The 19,255-nt window shown below is 35.0% G+C and overlaps 1 protein-coding gene across 2 annotated transcripts in view; it reads right to left on the reverse strand.

Annotated features, from left to right (window-relative positions):
• MDGA2 (MAM domain containing glycosylphosphatidylinositol anchor 2) overlaps window positions 1-19,255 on the reverse strand; it is a 925,908-nt gene that overhangs the window by 352,436 nt on the left and 554,217 nt on the right. For both annotated transcript variants that reach the window (XM_036269191.1, XM_036269200.1), the window contains one exon: window positions 10,771-10,903. In XM_036269191.1, coding sequence (XP_036125084.1) covers window positions 10,771-10,903 — 133 coding nt within the window. The remainder of the gene's footprint in view (window positions 1-10,770; window positions 10,904-19,255) is intronic.

The raw sequence follows: 19,255 nt of genomic DNA on the forward strand, positions 1-19,255 counted from the left end.
ATACTTGTCTTTCTCTATTTGGCTTGTTTCACTTAGGATAATACTTTCCAGGTACCCCCATGTCGTCTCAAAGGATAAGAGATCTTTCTTTCTTACAGCTGCATAGTACTCCATTGTGTATATGTACCACAGCTTTTTTATCTATTCGTCTACTGATGGACATTTGGGCTGTTTCCAGATCTTAGTTATTGTAAATAGTGCTGCTATGAACATGGGGGTACACATATTCTTTATGATTGGTGTTTCAGGCTTCTTAGGGTATATTCCTAGAAGTGAGATCACTGGGTCAAATGTAAGCTCAATTTTTAATTTTTTGAGGGAACACCATATTGTTTTCCATAGTGGCTGCACCAGTCTGCATTCCCACCAGCAGTGTACTAGAGTCCCCTTTTCTCCACACCCTCGCCAACACTTGTTGTTTGATGATTTGTTGATGGCGGCCATTCTGACAGGTGTGAGGTGATACTTCATTGTTTAATTTGCATCTCTCTGATAATTAGTGACGTTGAGCATTTCTTCACATGGTCCTTAGCCATTTGTATGTCCTGTTTAGAGAGGTGTCTATTTAGTTTCTCTGCCCATTTTTTAATTGGGTTCTTTGTATTCCTTTTGTTGAGTTGTATGAGCATTCTATATATTTTGGAAATTAACCCCTTATTTGATACATCATTGGCAATGATGTTCTCCCATACAGTGGGTTGCCTTTCCATTTTGGTGGTTGTTTCTTTTACTGTGCAGAAGTTTTTGAGTTTGATGTAGTCCTAGGTGTTCATTTTCTCCTTTGTTTCTGTTGCCTTAGGTGATGTATCAGTGAAAATTCTGCTGTGTATGATGTCTGAAATTTTGTTGCCTACAGTTTCTTCTAGGATTTTTATGAATTCATGAGTCACATTTAAGTCTTTTATCCCTTTTGAGTTGATTCTTGTGTATGGTGTAAGTTGTTGGTCTAGTTTCATTTTTTTGCATGTAGCTGTCCAATTTTCCCAACACCATTTATTGAAGAGATTGTCTTGACTCCACTGTATGCTCTTGTCCCCTTTGTCAAATATTAATTGAGCATATTGTCTTAGGTCCATTTCTGGGTTCTCTGTTCTGTTCCACTGGTCTATATGCCTGTTCTTGTGCCAGGACCAGGCTGTTTTGATTACAGTGTCTTTGTTGTATAACCTGAAATTCGGTAATGTGATCCCTCCGACTTTGTTCTTCTTTTTCAAGATAGCTGTGGCTATTCGATTTGTTTTTGTTTTTGCTTTTTTGTTTTTTTTCTTGGTTCCGCATGAACTTTTGAAGTACTTGTTCTAATTCTGTGAAGTATGCCATTGGTATTTTGATGGGGATTGCATTGAATGTATAGATTACTTTGTGTAGCATGGACATTTTAATGTTAATTCTTCCAATCCATGAAAAGTATGTATTTCCATTTTTTATATCTTCCTCGATTTCTTTTTTCAATGACCTGTAGTTTTCTGCAAACAGGTTCTTTATTTCTTTGGTTAAGTTTATTCCTAGATAATTTTTTTGCAGCAGTGGTAAATGGGATTGTCTTTTTAGTTTCTCTTTCTGTGAGTTCATCATTAGTGTTTAAGAATGCCGTTGATTTCTTGATGTTAATTTTGTATCCTTCTACTTTGCCAAATTCATTTATTAAGTCTAGTAAATTTTTGATGGGGTCTTGGCATTTTCTACATATAGTATTATGTCATCTGCGAATAATGACAGTTTCACTTCCTCCTTTCTAATTTGGATCCCTTTGATTTTTTCTTCATGTATGATTGCCATGGCTAAGACTTCCAGTACTATGTTAAATAAGAGTGGTGAAAATGGGCATGCTTGTCTTGTTCTTGTTCTTAAGGGAAATGCTTTTAATTTTGGCCCATTGAGTATGTGTTGGCTGTAGGTCTTTCATATATGGCCTTTATTATGTCGAGATATGATCCCTCTATTCCCAGATTGCTGAGCGTTTTTTTATTTTATTTTTTTTCAGAAATGGGTGCTAGATTTTGTTGAATGCTTTTCCAGTGTCTATTGATATTATCATATGATTATCATATGATTTTTATGTTTCATTTTGTTTATATGGTATATCACACTTATTGATTTGCAAATATTATACTAGCCTTGCATCCCTGAGATGAATCCCACTTGATCATGATGAATAATTTTTTTAATGTGTTTCAGGATTTGATTTGCTAATATTTTTTCAGGATTTTGGCATCTATGTTCATCAGGGTATTGACCTGTAGTTTTCTTTGTTTGTAGTGTCTTTTTCTTGTTTTGGAATTAGAATTATGCTGGCCTCAAAAAAACAAGTTTGGAATTCCTCCTTTTTCTTGAAACTTTTTAAATAGTTTGAGGAAAATGGGTATTAGTTCTCTTTGAATGTTCAATAAAATTCCCCGTGAAGCCATCCGGGCCTGGGCTTTTGTTTGCTGTGAGAGTCTTGATTACATCTTCAATTTCTTTTGTTGTTATTGGTCTGTTCAAGTTGTCTATCTCTTCCCGGTTCAGATTTGGGAGACTATGTGTTTCTAGAAATTTGTCCATTTCACTTAGATTGTCCAATTTGTTGCCATATAATTGTTCATAATATTTGTTTTCAATCCTTAGTTTTTCTGTGGTGTCAGTTATTATTTCTCCTCTTTCATTTCAGATTTTGTATATTTGGGTTCTCTCCCTTTGTTTCTTGGTGAGTCTAGCTAAAGGTCCATCAATCTTGTTTATCTTTTCAAAGAACCAAGTCTTTGTTTCATTGATCCTTTGAATTGTTTTTTTGGTCTCAATGTCATTTATTTCTGCTCTGATCTTTACTATTTCCTTCCTTCTACTTGCTCTGGGTTTTTTGTGTTTTTGTTTGTTTTCTTTATAGTTCTTTGTGAGGTTAGATAGTCTATTAGAAATTTTTCTTGTTTCTTGAGGTATGCCTGTAGTGCTGTGAACTTCCCTCTTAGAACTGCTTTTGCTGCATCCCATAGATTTTGTGTTGTGTGTTCATTTTCATTGGTTTCCAGGAAGTTTTTTATTTCTTCCTTGATCTCCATTGTAACCCATTCATTGTTCAATAACATGTTATTTAGCTTCCATGTGTTCAAATGTCTTTGCATGCTCTTGTTGCAATTGATTTCTAGTTGCATGCCATTGTGATCTGAGAAGATGCTTGGTATGATTTCAATCTTCTTTAACTTGTAGAGACTTAGTTTGTGCCCTAACATGTGGTCTATCTTTGAGAATGTGCCATGTGTGCTTGAGAAGAATGTGAATTCTGTAGTTTTGGGGTGTAATTCTCTGTAGATATCTAGGAAATCCATTTGATCTAGCGCTTCATTTAGAGTCTGATTTTCCTTGTTAATTTTTTGTCTAGAAGATCTATCCTGTGATGTCAGCGGGGTTTTGAAGTCCCCTGCTATCATTGTATTGCTGTTGATTTCTCCTTTGAAGTCCTCCAGAAGACCTTTAATATATGTTGGTGCTCCTATAGTGGGAGCATATATGTTTACCAAGGTTATATCTTCCTGTTGGATAATCCTTTCAATATTATGTAGTGGCCTACTTTGTCTCTAGTTATGGCCTTCATTTTGAAATCTACTTTATCAAATATGAGTATTGCTACCCCAGCTGTTTTTTTTTGTTTTTTTGTTTTTTTTTTCCATTTGCTTGAAAGATTTTTTTCCATCCCTTTACTTTCAACCTATGTGAGTCTTTTGTTGTGAGGTGGGTCTCTTATAAACAACATATATGTGAGTCATGCTTTCTTATCCAGTCAGGTACTCTGTGTCTTTTGATCAGAGCATTCAAACCATTCACATTTAAGATGATAATTGATATGTACTTATTTATTGCCATTTTTGTTTAGTGTGGTTTTATTTTTCTTCCTATTTCTTGTTCTAATTACAGCAGTCCTTTTAGCATATATTGCAGGGCTGGTTTGGTGTTAATATATTCCCTTAGCCTTTTTTTTTTTTTTTTTTTGGTCTGGGAAGCTCTTTATTTCACCTTCTATTTTGAATGATAGCCTTGCTGGGTAGAGTAGTCTTCGATTCAGATCCTTGTTTTTCTTGACTTTGATTACTTCATGCCCTCCCTTCTGGCCTGTAGTGTTTCTGTTGAAAAGTCAGCTGAGAGCCTTATGAGTGTCCCTTTGTAGGTAACCTGTTGCTTATCTCTTGCTGCCTTTCAGAAGATCTCTCTGTCTTTAATTTTTGGCATTTTAATTATTATGTGTCTTGGTGTGGGCCTGTTTGGGTTCTTCTCACTTGGGGCCCTCTGTGCTTCATGAACTTAAATGCCTTCTTCCTTCACCAAGTTAGAAAAGTTTTCTGTCACTATTTCTTCAAATATATTCTCTAACCCTTGCCCATTTCTTCCTTTTCGGGGACTCCTATGATGTGAATGTTATTACGTTTCCAGTTGTCCCAAAGTTCTCTTAAGTTATCTTCCTGTTTTTTAATCATTTTTTTCCTTTTGGTTTTCTGATTGGTTGATTTTTTTCTACCCTGTCTTCTAATTCACTGATGCAGTTCTCAGCTTCCTCTACTCTGCTGGTTAGTTCTTCCAATGTGTTCTTAATTTCTGCTATGCCATTCTTCATTTCCACTTGGTTGGTTTTCAATGTTTCTATATGTTTACTCATGGTGCTAATGTCCTTACTCATGCTGTTCATCTTCCTCAAGATCATGGCTCTGAACTCTACCTGTGATATTTTGCTTAACTGTATTTCATTTATATCATCTTCAACAGAATTCTCTTGTTCTTATTATTTGTGATTTGTTTCTTTGCTTCACCATTTTGGCTATCTCAGTGGGTTTTGGAACCTGCCAAATTTTCCCTGTGTGTGTTGTTTTTCTGCTGTTTGTTGCTCCCTCTACTTGGTTTGGATGTGCCTGGGTAGGCTCACGTTAAATGCCACTGTCAAGTCTTACTTTCCTGGGTAGATTTGAGAGCCCAGGGAAGGTTCAGTATCCTCTAGCTTTTTTCTGGAGGCTAGGAGTCTCAGTTAACAAGTGCCTTGTAATGTAGCCCTGGTGTTCTGCATAAGAGGATTTACAGAGGGTGGGATAGATGCTGGTTGTTAATGAGCCTCAATTTGCATTTCTTTACTTCACCTCTCAGAAAGGCTGAATCTTGGAGGTGGGGGCTGCAGCTTTCCCCCATGGTTCTGGGAAGGAGCACACTGGCCATAGTCCTTTGTGGCCACAACTCAGCAAAAACTATGAGTGCCCTCCAAATCCTGGGTGTCCCCACAGAGGTCCAGGCCAGTCTGACCTTTCTCTGCCATAGCCCCCAGGTGAGTGGCTGTGGCTGTTTTAGGGCTCTGTCCTGACTCGGTGCTGTGGAGGGGGCTTGGTTTTTATTCCCCAGGGATGCTGCTCACAGCTAAGACTGCTGCTGTCTGTGGACTCCCAGCCCACCACCCTCTCGCACTTCTGCAGATCCTACCAGTGTCCCTGGTTATATGGTCCTGTTCTGCTGCTTTTCTGTTGCTTTTTTCCAAGGATTTGTCTTTACTTTAGTTGCAATTTCCATTTGGTCCTGGGAGATCGTCTGTGTAGCTTCCATTCACTCAGCCTCCATTTTCACATACTCTAAGACTATCTTGTACGCAACTGGGTCTCACAGGCCTCTCTGGTGCCCAGCACCCTGCAGGTCCCTAGGGAAACTGGATTGCAGAGTCCCTTTGGGGACCTGGCTCTGTGCCTATCTTATGAGCTGCTGGGTTGCACAGTCCTCTCTGGTGCTTCAGCACCCCACAGGTCCTGTAGGTAACTGGATTGCACCATCCCTGCAGGGTCGCACAGGCCTCTCTGGTGCCTCCACACCTTGCAAGTCCCGTGGGCAGGCAGCTGGATTGCACCAGTCCCTCTAGGGTTCAGGCTTTCCACTGCTCTTGTGAGCTGCTGGACCACACAGGCCTCTGTGGAGCCCCAGGTCCAGGGGCTGGAGGCTGGGGAGTGCTGCTGCCCCGTGGGGCTCAACTCCTGTTCAGCTTTTGCTGTAGTTTTGGGGGATGGGTCTCAGCTGCTGGTCTGTGCTTCTGTTGCCTGGGGATGGATGTCTGCTCCACATTCTATGAATTTTTATAATAAGGTCTAAGACAGTAAGATTGGGTATGATAAATAATGACATTTCTGTGGCAGGAGATTTTTTATAGCATGCCAACTAATAAACAGAAGGTAACAAATGATTAGATACTCCATGGCAGATATAATGCCAATTCATAGGAGGAAAGTTAAGAAAACACATTACTGGTAAATCTATAAATGACACTAACTTCAACAGAATACCCAGACAAAATAGATCCAGAGACATGGAAGTAGGGAACAGAATGATGAACTTCAGAGGGGAAGGGGCAGGGTAAGGAAGAGATACACCAAAGAATGTAGTACATGCATATATGCATAGCCAATGTGCACAGACAACAGTAAGGTCAAGGCAGCTAAGGCAGGAGCAGGGAGGATGGGTCAATGAGGGAACAAAAGAGGGACATCTGTAATACTTTCAACAATAAAGATGAAAGTTCTAACAATTTAAAATATTGAAGAATACCCAGATGTTGTTCTTTGAAGCAGTTCTAAAAAATTGATCATTGTTTCACTCACAAAATAGCATGGGTTCACAGAAAATGACCTGGTAACAAAGACAACATTTACTTTCTAAAATATTTATTTAAATTCTTTAAACTATATACAACTAGGTCATTCCCCAGAAAGTCTAATCGAGCAGGTATGGGATGGATCAAGGGAATCATACTCAATGTTGTAATCACTCAGCCGTAAACCTTTTAGAAATCTTTATCACAACACATTGTTGCCATCCTTACATGCAATGCCATTTGGGCTTCGGGCATATCAGTAACAGAGTTATTGCAATTAAAGTTAATTGACTATAGAGATGTTAAAGTGAGATTTTGTCTGTACCAAAAATACTTTTATTACTCAATTCTTGGCTCTCCATTGCAAAACTTATTTCCAAAGTTGCACTTTCACAAACATATTAACAGATTAGTCAAACAATATTTATAATAAGAATATCCTCTGCCTCGATAAGTTACACATTTTCCTTGACATTTTGCACATCAGTGAGTAAAAACATGGAAACTCTACCCACGTCATTTAGAGATTCACAAGTATAAAAACCATAAAGAGCACCTGACTTGCACATTGATTATGGCAATGATGACTCATGATCTTCTCCCAGTGTTAGAAAAGCAATGAACTAGGCAGTATGTACTTATTTGCCTGTTTATAGACTTGTTTACATAAAGATGCTAAAAGCTTAATGTATTCCTAGTGTGCCTTGAGAGCTACCTCAATGATTTCACCTATTTGAAATGCACACACTATTCCAACTAAGAGCACAGCCAGATGGGAAAAGTGCTGAAGCAAACCCGGTTTGAACATGTAAACCAGCAGGTACATGACATGCCTGATTACACTATTGAAGAGTCAAACAAGGTACTAGCTTATATTTTTAAACCCAATTACTTACTGTTTTAATGTTCATTTTGTCATGAACATCAACCTACATATTTTTGTGAAATAATTCATAAAAGAGAATATAATAAGGAAGCATAGAGCATACTGAGTAATCTCAGAAGAAAGGGGGTGGGGAGAGATTAACCAAAGAATTTATATGCATATATGCCTTCCCTAGGGACAATAGTGCAGTGAAGGCCTGGTGGGAGGGTATTGGGGGGTTGATGTGGGAAAAAAGGGGAGATCTGTAATACTTTCGACAATAAAGATAAATTTTTAAAAAGAGGGTATGTGATTTTGTTTGCTTAGCCTAGATATAAAATACTTTGGTCTGAAAAACCGAGAATGAAACAGAAAACTGAGAGCGCCCCTGTGCTCCTAGGTAGTCAAGTCTGTCTTCTTGAGCTGCAGTTGTTAAAAATCATCTCAAAAATAAAGTCACTCAGCTGCTTTGGAAAACCTCAGGAGTTGAAAAGTCTATTATCTCTCATGGTAAATTCTTTCAGCTTTAAGATAAGAAGCCCTGCCCTAGCTGGTGTGGCTCAGTTAAAGCGTCGGCCTGGGCACTGAAGGGTCATGGGTTCGATTCCTGGTCAAAGGCAGTACCTGGGTTGCAGGTCCATCCCTGGTAGGGCACATGTAGGAGGCAATCAATCAATGTGTCTTTCTCACATCAATGTCTCTCTCTCTCTCTCTCTCTGTCTCTCTGTCTCTCTGTCTCTCTCTCTCTCTCTCTCTCCTCCACCATTCATCCCCTCCACTTTCTCTAAAAATCAATGGGAAAAAAGTACCCTTGGGTGAGTATTAAAAAAAAAGAGAAAAAAAGGAAATCTTTATTCCTAATAAAACAGTCTGCCTGAGATTTAAGTTCATTTAAATAGTGAATAGCTAGTCAGTCTCTTATTTAAGATTACATTTCTGCAGCATAAAAATATTAAATATTGTATTGTATCTGTTAGTATTTAAAGAATCTTTGTACATGTTGATTTAGTTCATTCTCAAAACAATCTATCGAGGATACAAAATTAGTAATCATAATTCACAAAATATTTTATGTCGAAAAAACGATATAATAACACAAAGTTTTTATATGTTACACTGATTTTTATTTCTCTATATCCTATTTATTTTTCAAGTGAAATAAAATTTTTAACTTTTATAAGTCTGTGGTTCACTAAGAATTTATATTTCCATTTTTTCTGAAATATAGTTTCTGTCAAGTGTTTCTCATCCATCTTGATAAAGTCTAATTTTCTTTCTCACATCCTTCTTTTGCTTTCTCCTAATGATTTTTATCTGCTGCTTAATAGAGCATTTCTCCAGTTTAAGGCAATTTACATCTTAATCAATATCTCTGTGCCTATCATTGCTGACCCATAATTGAAACCCAGTAAGTTTTTGATGAATAAATACATGAGTAAATGAAATAATGAACCTTTCAAAATTTTAACAACTCATTGGAACATGTATTGATAAATCAATGTATGAGTATGTACTATTTTTTCATCTTTCAATAAAATCCTAGATTTAATCTTTTAGAGCTAAATAGAGTTGCTGACTAGCTTTGTGTTGGAAGAACTAATGAAGTATGTTCTACATGCTTTATAAATATTAACTCATTGATTCCTTCCTACAAGTTTATGAATTTATGAGGAAACTCAGGCAAAGAAGAATGAAGTTACTTGTTCAACAAGATCCAAGAGCTAATAGGTGGCAGAACCAGGCACAATTGGGCCCATAGTCTTCAAAGTTTTGTCAATGAAAAGGGTAATTAACTTTTAAAAATGTATCTATATTGTTGAATGTATTAAAGATGTCCCTCCTTTTTACTTCCACAATGACTCCCTCCACCCAGCTCCCACCCCCCCCTTTCATTGCATTATTGTCTATGTCCACTGATTATTCATATATTCATATAATTTATTTGATTTATCTCTTCCTGCCACCCCCCAAACCCCTACCCTCTGAGCTTCACCAATCTGTTCCATGTCTCTGGATCTATTTTATTCATAAGCTTATTTGGTCATTGGATTCTACAAATAAGTGAGATCATGTGATACTTGTCTTTCTCTGACTGGCTTATTTCACTTACCATAATTGACTCCAGGTCCTTCCATGCTGTCTCAAAGGGTAAGAGATCTTTCTTTTTTAGCGCTGCATAGTATTCCATTGTGTAGATGTACCACAGACTTTTTATCCACTCATCTACTGATGGGCACTTAGGCTGTTTCCAGATCTTAGCTATTGTAAATAGTGCTGCTATGAACATAGGGATGCATATATTCTTTCTGATTGGTGTCTTGATATGATTATTTAAAAGGAAAATTTTAGCCCTGGCCTGTTTAGCTCAGTGGTTAGAGTGATGGCCAGCGGACCAAAGAGTTACAGGTTCAATTTCAGTCATGGGCATGTACCTTGGTTGTGGTTCATCTTTAACCTTGGTTGGTGTCATTCGGGAGGCAACCAACCAGTGTCTCCCTCTCACATTGATGTTTTTCTCTCTCTCTCTGTCTCTCTGTCTGTCTCTCTCTTTCTCTCTTTTCTCTCCCTCCCACTCTATCTGAAAATCAATGGAAAAATATCCTCTGGTGAGGATTTTAAAAAGTAAAAATTAAAAAAAAAATGTTTTTAAAGTAAAACTTCATCTAAATTGCACTGAAATTTGTTCAAAACCAGTGAAAATTCTAAATGATTAAATTGATTATTTATACACAATCATACAGAAGATCATCCATCCACATGTTCTCGCTTTGCTCTTTTATTTGGCAATTTCTTCTTAATGTTTGCATTTATTTTTGGACTTATATTACTAAGTAGACTAACTTAAATTTCAGTCTTACTAATGTTTTGACATGTTCTACAAAAATGCTTCCTTAAAAATACCTACTCAGTGTCACCAATTAGCTTTCTTGGCTTGAATTAGAGTAAAAACTGAGGTTCTTTTACTTAGCTTTGGAATCACAAAATACTTTTACAATTGAGATCATGAATTTTCAATGAAGAATCTAATATTTCTCAGAAATCTTTTGAACAGGATATAGGCTTGCGTGTGACATTTATGAATTCAATAATAAAGAACAATAATTTTGTATGCCTTATAAACAAACATATGAGAGCATGTTTCAATTAAATTGTACAGCATCCATTTACCGAAAATTTTTCAGACATCACAGAATTTTCTGGGAAATAAAAAAAGATGCTTTGTTCATACAATATATTATAGAAATTATTTGGTCTATAAAAGAGTGAAAGAACATTAGTGTGAACAATAAACAGAAAATATTTAGAGATAGTTCCTTACCTGTTTTATTGGAAAGTCTAAATGATACCATCTTATCAGGAATATTACATACATTCCGCACTGAAGCAATGCAGCTATAATTAGCATAGTCCTGAGGTCGAAGATTCTTTAGTTTTAAGATCTTTGTTTCACCCTAAAAATGTAAAAAAGGTCATTAGCAATAGTAATCAGAGTGAACAAATGAATAAATCATGACATTGTATTGTATTCAATCATATTATTAGTAGAATTTGGTAGACTGTCTTGTTTTTCAAAGAAAAATGCCCTAAATTAAAAAACAAAAAATGTTGCATTTAAAAATAACACTATAATGTGCCTAGAGATTAAAAAAAGAACAACAAAAAACAACAACAACAAAAAACTAACAGCCAGCAATGAAAATTTGTAACTTTTTCTTTAAAAACTAGCTTCCCAGAGGAGCAAAATCTACCACCAAATTATCATGCAAAGAACAGAACAGTGTACTTAATAATGGAATTTATTCAACAAACACTGCAATCTACACAGACTCCAACATGAAATGTTATGAAAGAAAAGGACTCTGAAGGAGAACCAATAAATAAAAAATTGTTGGTAGAACAAATTTAATGAAATCTAGCTAATGATAGATAATTAAATGTATACACACAAATATTTTGTGAATATGGAGCAATGACAGAATATAGATCTCAAGCTGCCTAAAGAACTATTCATGACTATAGTAATATCATTATTGCTCTTGTTATTTTACGTTCAGTAGTTCAAGATCTAGGTGTCCCAGATAAATCTACAAAATATTAGATAGACTTAAATTAGGCAAGTGGCCAGAAATATCATATAAACCATTGATTAGTCAGGAAACCATGAAAAAAAATTGCCCAAAGGGCAAAATGAACAACAACAAAATAAAAAATAAAAAGCCCTTCTGCCCAATTCAAATGAGGTTTCCTGGGAATTCTTTTCCTTCCAACGTCTATGCATCTTCTCAAAATAGCAAAATAGTTCCTCTCATAAGTAACCTCATTGTGAAAAATGATAAAACAGTATCACAATGACATCATATTTTGTGTAGCAATTTTCAAAACGTTAATTTTTTCTGGATAACATCTGTATGAAACCATGTGTTTCTTTTATTTTACTTCAGTAACATCGCTCAAATCCTAAAAAACTGCATACATGCTTCAAAAGTATCAGACTCTTAGTGACAACACATAAAGAGATTGCCTGTTCATTTGCCAAAAAAAAGCCAGCTCACACAAAGGCAGGCACCCAGATGTTCCCAAGTGTGTCAAATGAATCTCCACTTCAGTGAGCATCATGAGCACTGCGGCCATAATTCCTTTCATTCCCTGTTGAAATTCACCCTCAACTCAGTCACATATTTAGCATTTTCTTCTGTAGTATAAGCAACAATCTTCTCTCTTAATTTTTCTTTAGAAAAGGCATTGCATTTTTTTCTCTACAAACAAATACAAATACAGGCCACACAAATATACACAGTCAGTGTGTGTGTTTCTGGAACTTATATTTAAACCAAGTTTTCACTGTATAATAGTTATGTTTTATAATAACTAGATAGAATGCCTAGAAAAGTCTGCTTAATTAGAAAACCTACTTGAAAGAAAATGACATACCAGAACCAACTGACTCATAATTTTCAAATGAGGTGATGTATCCTACCCCTTCAATCTGTGTGACTGTTACTGCTTACATTTCTCTGCTTTTCTTTCTCCTCTCAACACTGAACTGTTGGTATTTCTGGACTAATTATTCCATAGTTAATATCACTGCAAAATCCCCCTAGGTGATCTTAGCTTTGCTGATGAATTTCTATTACAAGCCATGTTCCCACCCTCACCCCCCACTACACCAACTCTGTATCCTGATTTCAGGATTCTCCCTATGTTTCAGATGCATATACCACATTTTTACTTCAATATGTGAGACAGCTAAAACTCAACACATTCTAAATTGAACTTCAAGACTACTTCTTTAAATCTAATATTCTTTCTTTAATAACAGAAACCTTAAACTTTCAATTACTATTTCTTATTCACATATTCAATATCTCCCTCTCAGATCCTTTTATTGACCTTTAAGCAGGTTTAATCTTGACTATTCTTTTTATTTATTTTTAAATTTAATCTTAGCTCCAAACCCTACATTTAGCTGGAAAAAAAAAAAAAAAGAAAGGAAGAAAGAAAAAGAAAGAAAGAAAGAAAGAAAGAAAGAAAGAAAGAAAGAAAGAAAGAAAGAAAGAAAGAAAGAAATCCTGCTTAGTATAATTTAAGAATGCAAGTAAATATAAAGACCTAATCTATAACCAGGAGGATAATATGTAAATCTGTCCATGCCATTTTTCTGCTTAAATCACTTGGCTTACTATGGTTCTTAAAAATATGCCTGGCCAGTGTGGCTCAATGGACTGAGTGCTGTCCCATGGACTGAGAGTTCCCAGTTTGATTCCCGGTCAGGGCACATGCCCAGTTTCAGGCTTGATCCCCCGAAAGGAGGCATATAGGTGGCAGACAGTGGATGTTTCTATCTCTCTCTAAAATATCATCACAAATATATTAAAAAAAAAAAAAAAGTACAACAGCTATTGACATGAATGTTGTCCTACATGATCTCCATTCTCCTTTCCTCCCCAGTCTTATCTCACTGTTTCAGTGCTTGGCACAAACTCAGCTTCCTTGTGCCATAGACCTGTTACACATGTGTAGCTCTTCCTGGCTCTCTGCCTAATCAAGTTCATCTCATTCTTAGCTCCCAAAACTCCTTACTTTCACAGGTAAGACCTTATTTACTTATTCCCTCTTTGTAAGATCTGCTGATATCTCTCCATAACACATTCTCGTTTTACCATTTATACTGGTAGTGGATTTATGTTCTGCCAACTTCTCCCCTTACCTGCTTCGTATGAATAGAGTTATTAGCTTCGTATGAATAAGCACATACCCTTTCCTCCTAAAGGGTAGGGGTGTCCTTCTTAGCATTAATTTCCAAGCACCTAGCACAAGACTTAGTATAAAATATACACTTTGTAAGTGAATTTTTTTTTTTTCAATTGAAAGTACTATAACTACCTATCTTTTATCACTCAGGGCTTTGTTTTATACATACTTCTCTGGAACTTAGTATCTACTGGGCACTTGATACAAACTCAATCAACATTAAGATTAAGATATATAGTCAATATCCATAAAGCAATTCTACAGTAATAATAATCATTTAGGTTCATATTTAATGATAATCTATTTACATAGAGTTAATTATATTCTATCAGTATTTGTTTCAGTTTCACTGACAGATTGTTTTTTCTAACAATTTTATTTATTTTTAATTTTATTTATTGATTTGAGAGAAAGAGAGATCAATTTGTTGTTCCACTTATTTATGCATTTATTGGTTGATGCTTGTATGTGCCCTGACTGGGTATCGAACCTGCAACCTTAGCTTATCACGACGATGTTGACCAACTGAATTACCCGGCCAGGGTAACAAATTATTTTTACAACTTATTTTCTGGACCTCATTTCAATATTCCACTGAAACTATACCTACAATATAATCAATGACACTCTTTTGTTAAAATTCAATAAATCTTTTTTATGCCTCTATTCTTTATTTCTAGCACTTTGCTTTGCTACTTTGACAGGCCCTTGTGTAAAAATACTTGATAATAAATATAATATTTTAGTCATTTCTTGGTTGTTTTTCATTTCATATTTTATCCATTGTGAAAATTTTAGTCGTCAATCTTGTACTAATATATTCCTAGTGCTATCTGACGCATTATCATTGCTTCATTTAGCATCTATGTACAGATATCTGACAAATCTTTTGGTCAGAAATGCTGCTGGTGTTCATGTTATCCAAAGTCAAGAGTACAAATTGGATAGTAATATTGAGAATTTAAGGCTTACAGAATTCACCTAACGTTCTGCAATGATTCCCACAACTTACAAACACCAACAAGTATGGCTCAACACATATAATGGTTTATACACACCATATCCTACCTAGTTAATTCTCATGCAAAACAATGCAACAAAAGGGGCACATGGAATGAACACACAAAAGGAAAGGACAGCTTTTACTGTGAAGTCCATACATACAATCTACCGGTGGTTCAGTTAGCATTGGATTGGAGAGTTGTTTTGGGTACACTAAGATGATTTACATCTTTTTTCGGAACAAAAGATACTAAGATGTATGAACCTACAGTACAGTCATCTAAGTTAATATGTGAGATTGATTTGTGTAGCATGTCAAAGAGGCAGAGGGGCTAATACAGACAATATTTTAAAGCCGATAAAAAACAGACAGAATTATGAAAGAATTTGAACCTTACCCACTTAATTAACTCACAACATTCAGAAAATTATGAAGACGTTAAATTGACCTTCTTCTTTTCAATAAACAGCTCCTGAAGTTATGCTATCAAATGGCGAGTGTGTACACGTGGATATATATTTACAATGATTCAGACTTTACCACTTATAACTGTTCTATCACTTAACATTAATATTATTTTGTTGATCATATAAATTTAATATTCTGTGATGTTGGAAGGGTTTTTGCATGTGAATTCCCATGATTTGTAAAAAAGGAATTTTCAGTTGATTATTGTTAATTGTATAATTAGTCTGATTAGTCTAATTATAGCTAATTACATAATTAATGTAAATATGTTCACTCTTGTAATTAGATGGTGCAATTACAATACACAATATAATGTCATGAACAGCTTTACCAAAGTTCTAGAAAAATAGCAAGAGTACGTGTAGTTTGTAAAATTTAAGTACATATTTCTTTAACATTCACAAAATTAATTTCAACACCTATATTTAAACTTTTAAAACATTTTTTAAATAAAAGAAATAAAGGAAAGGTTATTCTATACATTTGTCAGTAACCATTACCAACAATGACATTTTCTAGTGAAATAATAACCATATCTTTAAACTGTATTTCCACTTTACTCATGAAATTTGAACTTTTTAAAATATGTATTTTCAGATATAAGTTAAAAAAAAGCCTTCCAAGTCACTGATTTTTTTCCCCACTTTAATTATAATTTATTACAAACTTATAGATAGCAATACATGCTAGTCTATATCTTCAGTATTGAGTGGAAGTATGAAAAGTATAATTACTCTTCTTTGACTTATTACATTATATGCTTCAGCCTCAGAAACACACACCAATTTCATTTCAGAAACACTGTCTACAAAAAGGTATAAGAAGATTTTGTTACTCAACAAGATGCGGAAATAAATATTTAATTCAAATTAATAGAGTTATTAGCTTCGTATGAATAAGCACATAGCATAGATGTATCTTACCTTAGAAATTTTATTTTATTAAAGACAAGGCATTCTTAGTAAACAGGAAATTATAACTTCAAACAAAATTTAATTTTCTAACATTAAGAAATAAGCAGTCTTATGATCTGTCATTTAAATCTTCCACAATAAAATCCCAGTATACCTTCCCAGTTTTATAGTCCACTTTTCCCACATATACCAATTATTATTCCAATCAAACAGAGACAGAGCTAATCTTTGGAGATATCATCTTCCTTCTGTACTATTGCAAGTGCTATTGATTTCAATCTTGCATGCTCTCTCCATAGAAGTATTTTGTGCCTCTATTTTGACAATAATTTTTACTTTGTATCATAATTGCTGTTTACCTTAACTTCTCCCCATAAATATCAACGAAGTTAGAGAAAGAACCCTGCCTATAACCACTATCTCTGGCAGAAAGTTGCCAAAATCTTGCACAAAGTAGATGTCAGTTATGTTAACTGTAGATGTCAGTTATGTTAACTAGATTTTAATTGCACTGTGAAAACACGAAAGCCATAGAATCTATGGAAATAAATTAAAATATTATTAAGTCTTCCAATACCAATAAGGCTAACATAGAAAATTCTTTCATTATGAAAGTACATGTGAAAATTGATGGCAAACAATAGTCCAAAAAATCAATAACACCTAAGAATTAAAATATATATTTATCTCTATCTATCTATATATATATCTACTAGCACATTAAGGAAAAGGAAGAGGAAAAACCATTTATTTACAAATAGCAAAGCCATTACACTAAGCTTCCTCCTCCCAAATGTCAATCCTAGGAAATATTTTGATACAACACAAAATTAATTTTAAATCTAAAACAAATTTGACATGTAGAGCAAATAACTGATACCTTTAATTCAATAACACAATTCTGAAGTTACTAAAAATGTTTGGGTTTATTTTTAATATAGGGGAAAATAACCAGATATGCTAATTCTGTAAATTAGAGCCTATATGGAAATCACATTTTATCACTGTAAAAATAAAAACCACAGGCTATGTTCTCTATGTTGCTTTCTCCTGCTGGACAACCATAACTCACAGTTCTTCCAAATTTCCAACACAGTTAAAAGCTACAAATAAGGACATTGTTTTCTATCTAGTAGATTCCTGGAGGCAAATGTTCTCTATGTCACATTCATCTTTATGATAAAAATGTGCCCGTAAGGCTGGATTCAACCCTGGAGTTTTCAATTTATTAATTCTAATTATTTTCATTCAACAGAACCTTTGTAGAAACGCTGCTCACCTGCATCTCTGTATTTGAAACCATATGAGACTAGAACTGTTATCGCAGGTTCCCCTGCACTCCCCCTGGAGGAAACTAGATTCAAGCAGAGTTACAAAATGGTGGCCCAGCAGGGCCAATGTTGAATTCTGGCAACAACAGGTGATTTATTGTTTTCTGAAAAGTGGGTGTGCACAGCAAGCCTCAGCAGTTCTTATTTTCATACTAACAGACAAATTCACCTATTTATGTTACCAGATCAGTCTCAGTAGGCATTTGCATTTGTGATTTCTACACTCAAGTATACTTACTATGGTCCATTGAAAAAAGAAACCCTTGCATCTCCAGGAGGCTACATACGACCAGCTGCCTGCCCCTGAAAGGTCATTTGTTTGTAAGTAGCACTCCAGAATTCAAGTAAATGACCAGCTCCCTATGCATCTCTGATAAACACACATATAACACACAAAGACTCAAAGCAGTACCTCGAAGGGTGATAAATCTAAATAAAACTGCTTTTGGAAACTCTTACATGTCCTCTCAAATTGTTCACACAGCCATAAATACTACTTGTGACAAAGAAGTAAAATCAAAATGGAGGGGATCAGGTTTTTCATTGCTCAATTATAATCCATTGTTAACATGAACCACCCTCAGTTCAATAATCTTAATAGCAAGTTCCCTCAAATTGATTTACAAATTCAACAAAAACCTTACTCAAAACCTTATTAGACTTTTTGTAGACATTGACAAGACGATGCTAAAATTTAAGTGGAAATAGAAAAAAGCTAAAACATTCCAAACAATTTTGAAAGAGATGAACACAGTTGAAGGACTTATTTTTCTTGGTTTCAGGACTGTTATAAGTTACAGTAATTAAGACAGTGTGGTATTGGCATCAAGACAGACATATAAATCAATGGAACAGAATAAATAGTTCTGAAATAGACCTTAATATGTAGGGCCAATTGATTTTCAATTTAGGTGCCAAGAAAACCTACTGGTGAAAGAATGATCTTTTCAATAATTGGTACTAGAACACGTCTACCCCTCTGCAAAAAACAATGAGCCTCAAACATTCCCTCACACAATAAAAAATTAACTCAAAACAGAAAAAGAATTGATAAATGTAAGTGCATAATGATTGTTTCAAAGAACAAAATAATGTCTTATTGATATTGAAATATATGTAGAATTAATGTGTTAGACAAAAATAAAATATAAAAAGGGTAGAGGCTGTAATTTTTAAGTAACCAATTAAATGAAACTTGTGTAGTTACATTAATGACAGATAAAACAGACTTTAAGGCAAGAGGTACTCCTAGAGGTAAAGGAGTACATTTCCTAATGATAATCTACTAGGAAGATATAGTATCACAAAGATCATATACTCATTCCACCAGGAAAATATAACAATTCTAAATTTGTATGTACTAATACTACATTTTAAATATATAAGATCAATATGTAAGCCACAGATATTAATTAATGTCTCAATCATTTAGAAGAGCAGAAGTAAAAATCAGGAAAAAGAGAAGGTCTAAATAACACAATCAACAAACATGACCTAACTGGCACTCAACGATTTTGGAATGCACATTCTTGTGGCTGCACACAGGTCATTTAGGAAAGTAGGGCACAGGCATAGCACAATGCAAGACTCAATTAATTTTTAAAGATTAAAAATATTCAGAGTATGCTTTCGGACACAGTGGACTTGAATTATAAGTTAATTACAAAGTATAAGTTGGACAATAAGTGTGTTGAAAGCCCAAAGCAGGGAAGGTGGGGGTAGATGGAGGTGGGAAAAGGTGGGAGTGGGGTGGGTGGAAGTCTGCAATAATGTTAACATTAAAGATTGTTAATTAAAAGACAAGAAATAAATCAAAAGATAGGCTTCAAAGGAAGG

The sequence above is a fragment of the Molossus molossus genome, unplaced genomic scaffold (assembly GCF_014108415.1).
Source record: "Molossus molossus isolate mMolMol1 unplaced genomic scaffold, mMolMol1.p scaffold_m16_p_1, whole genome shotgun sequence".
Lineage (NCBI taxonomy): Eukaryota > Metazoa > Chordata > Mammalia > Chiroptera > Molossidae > Molossus > Molossus molossus.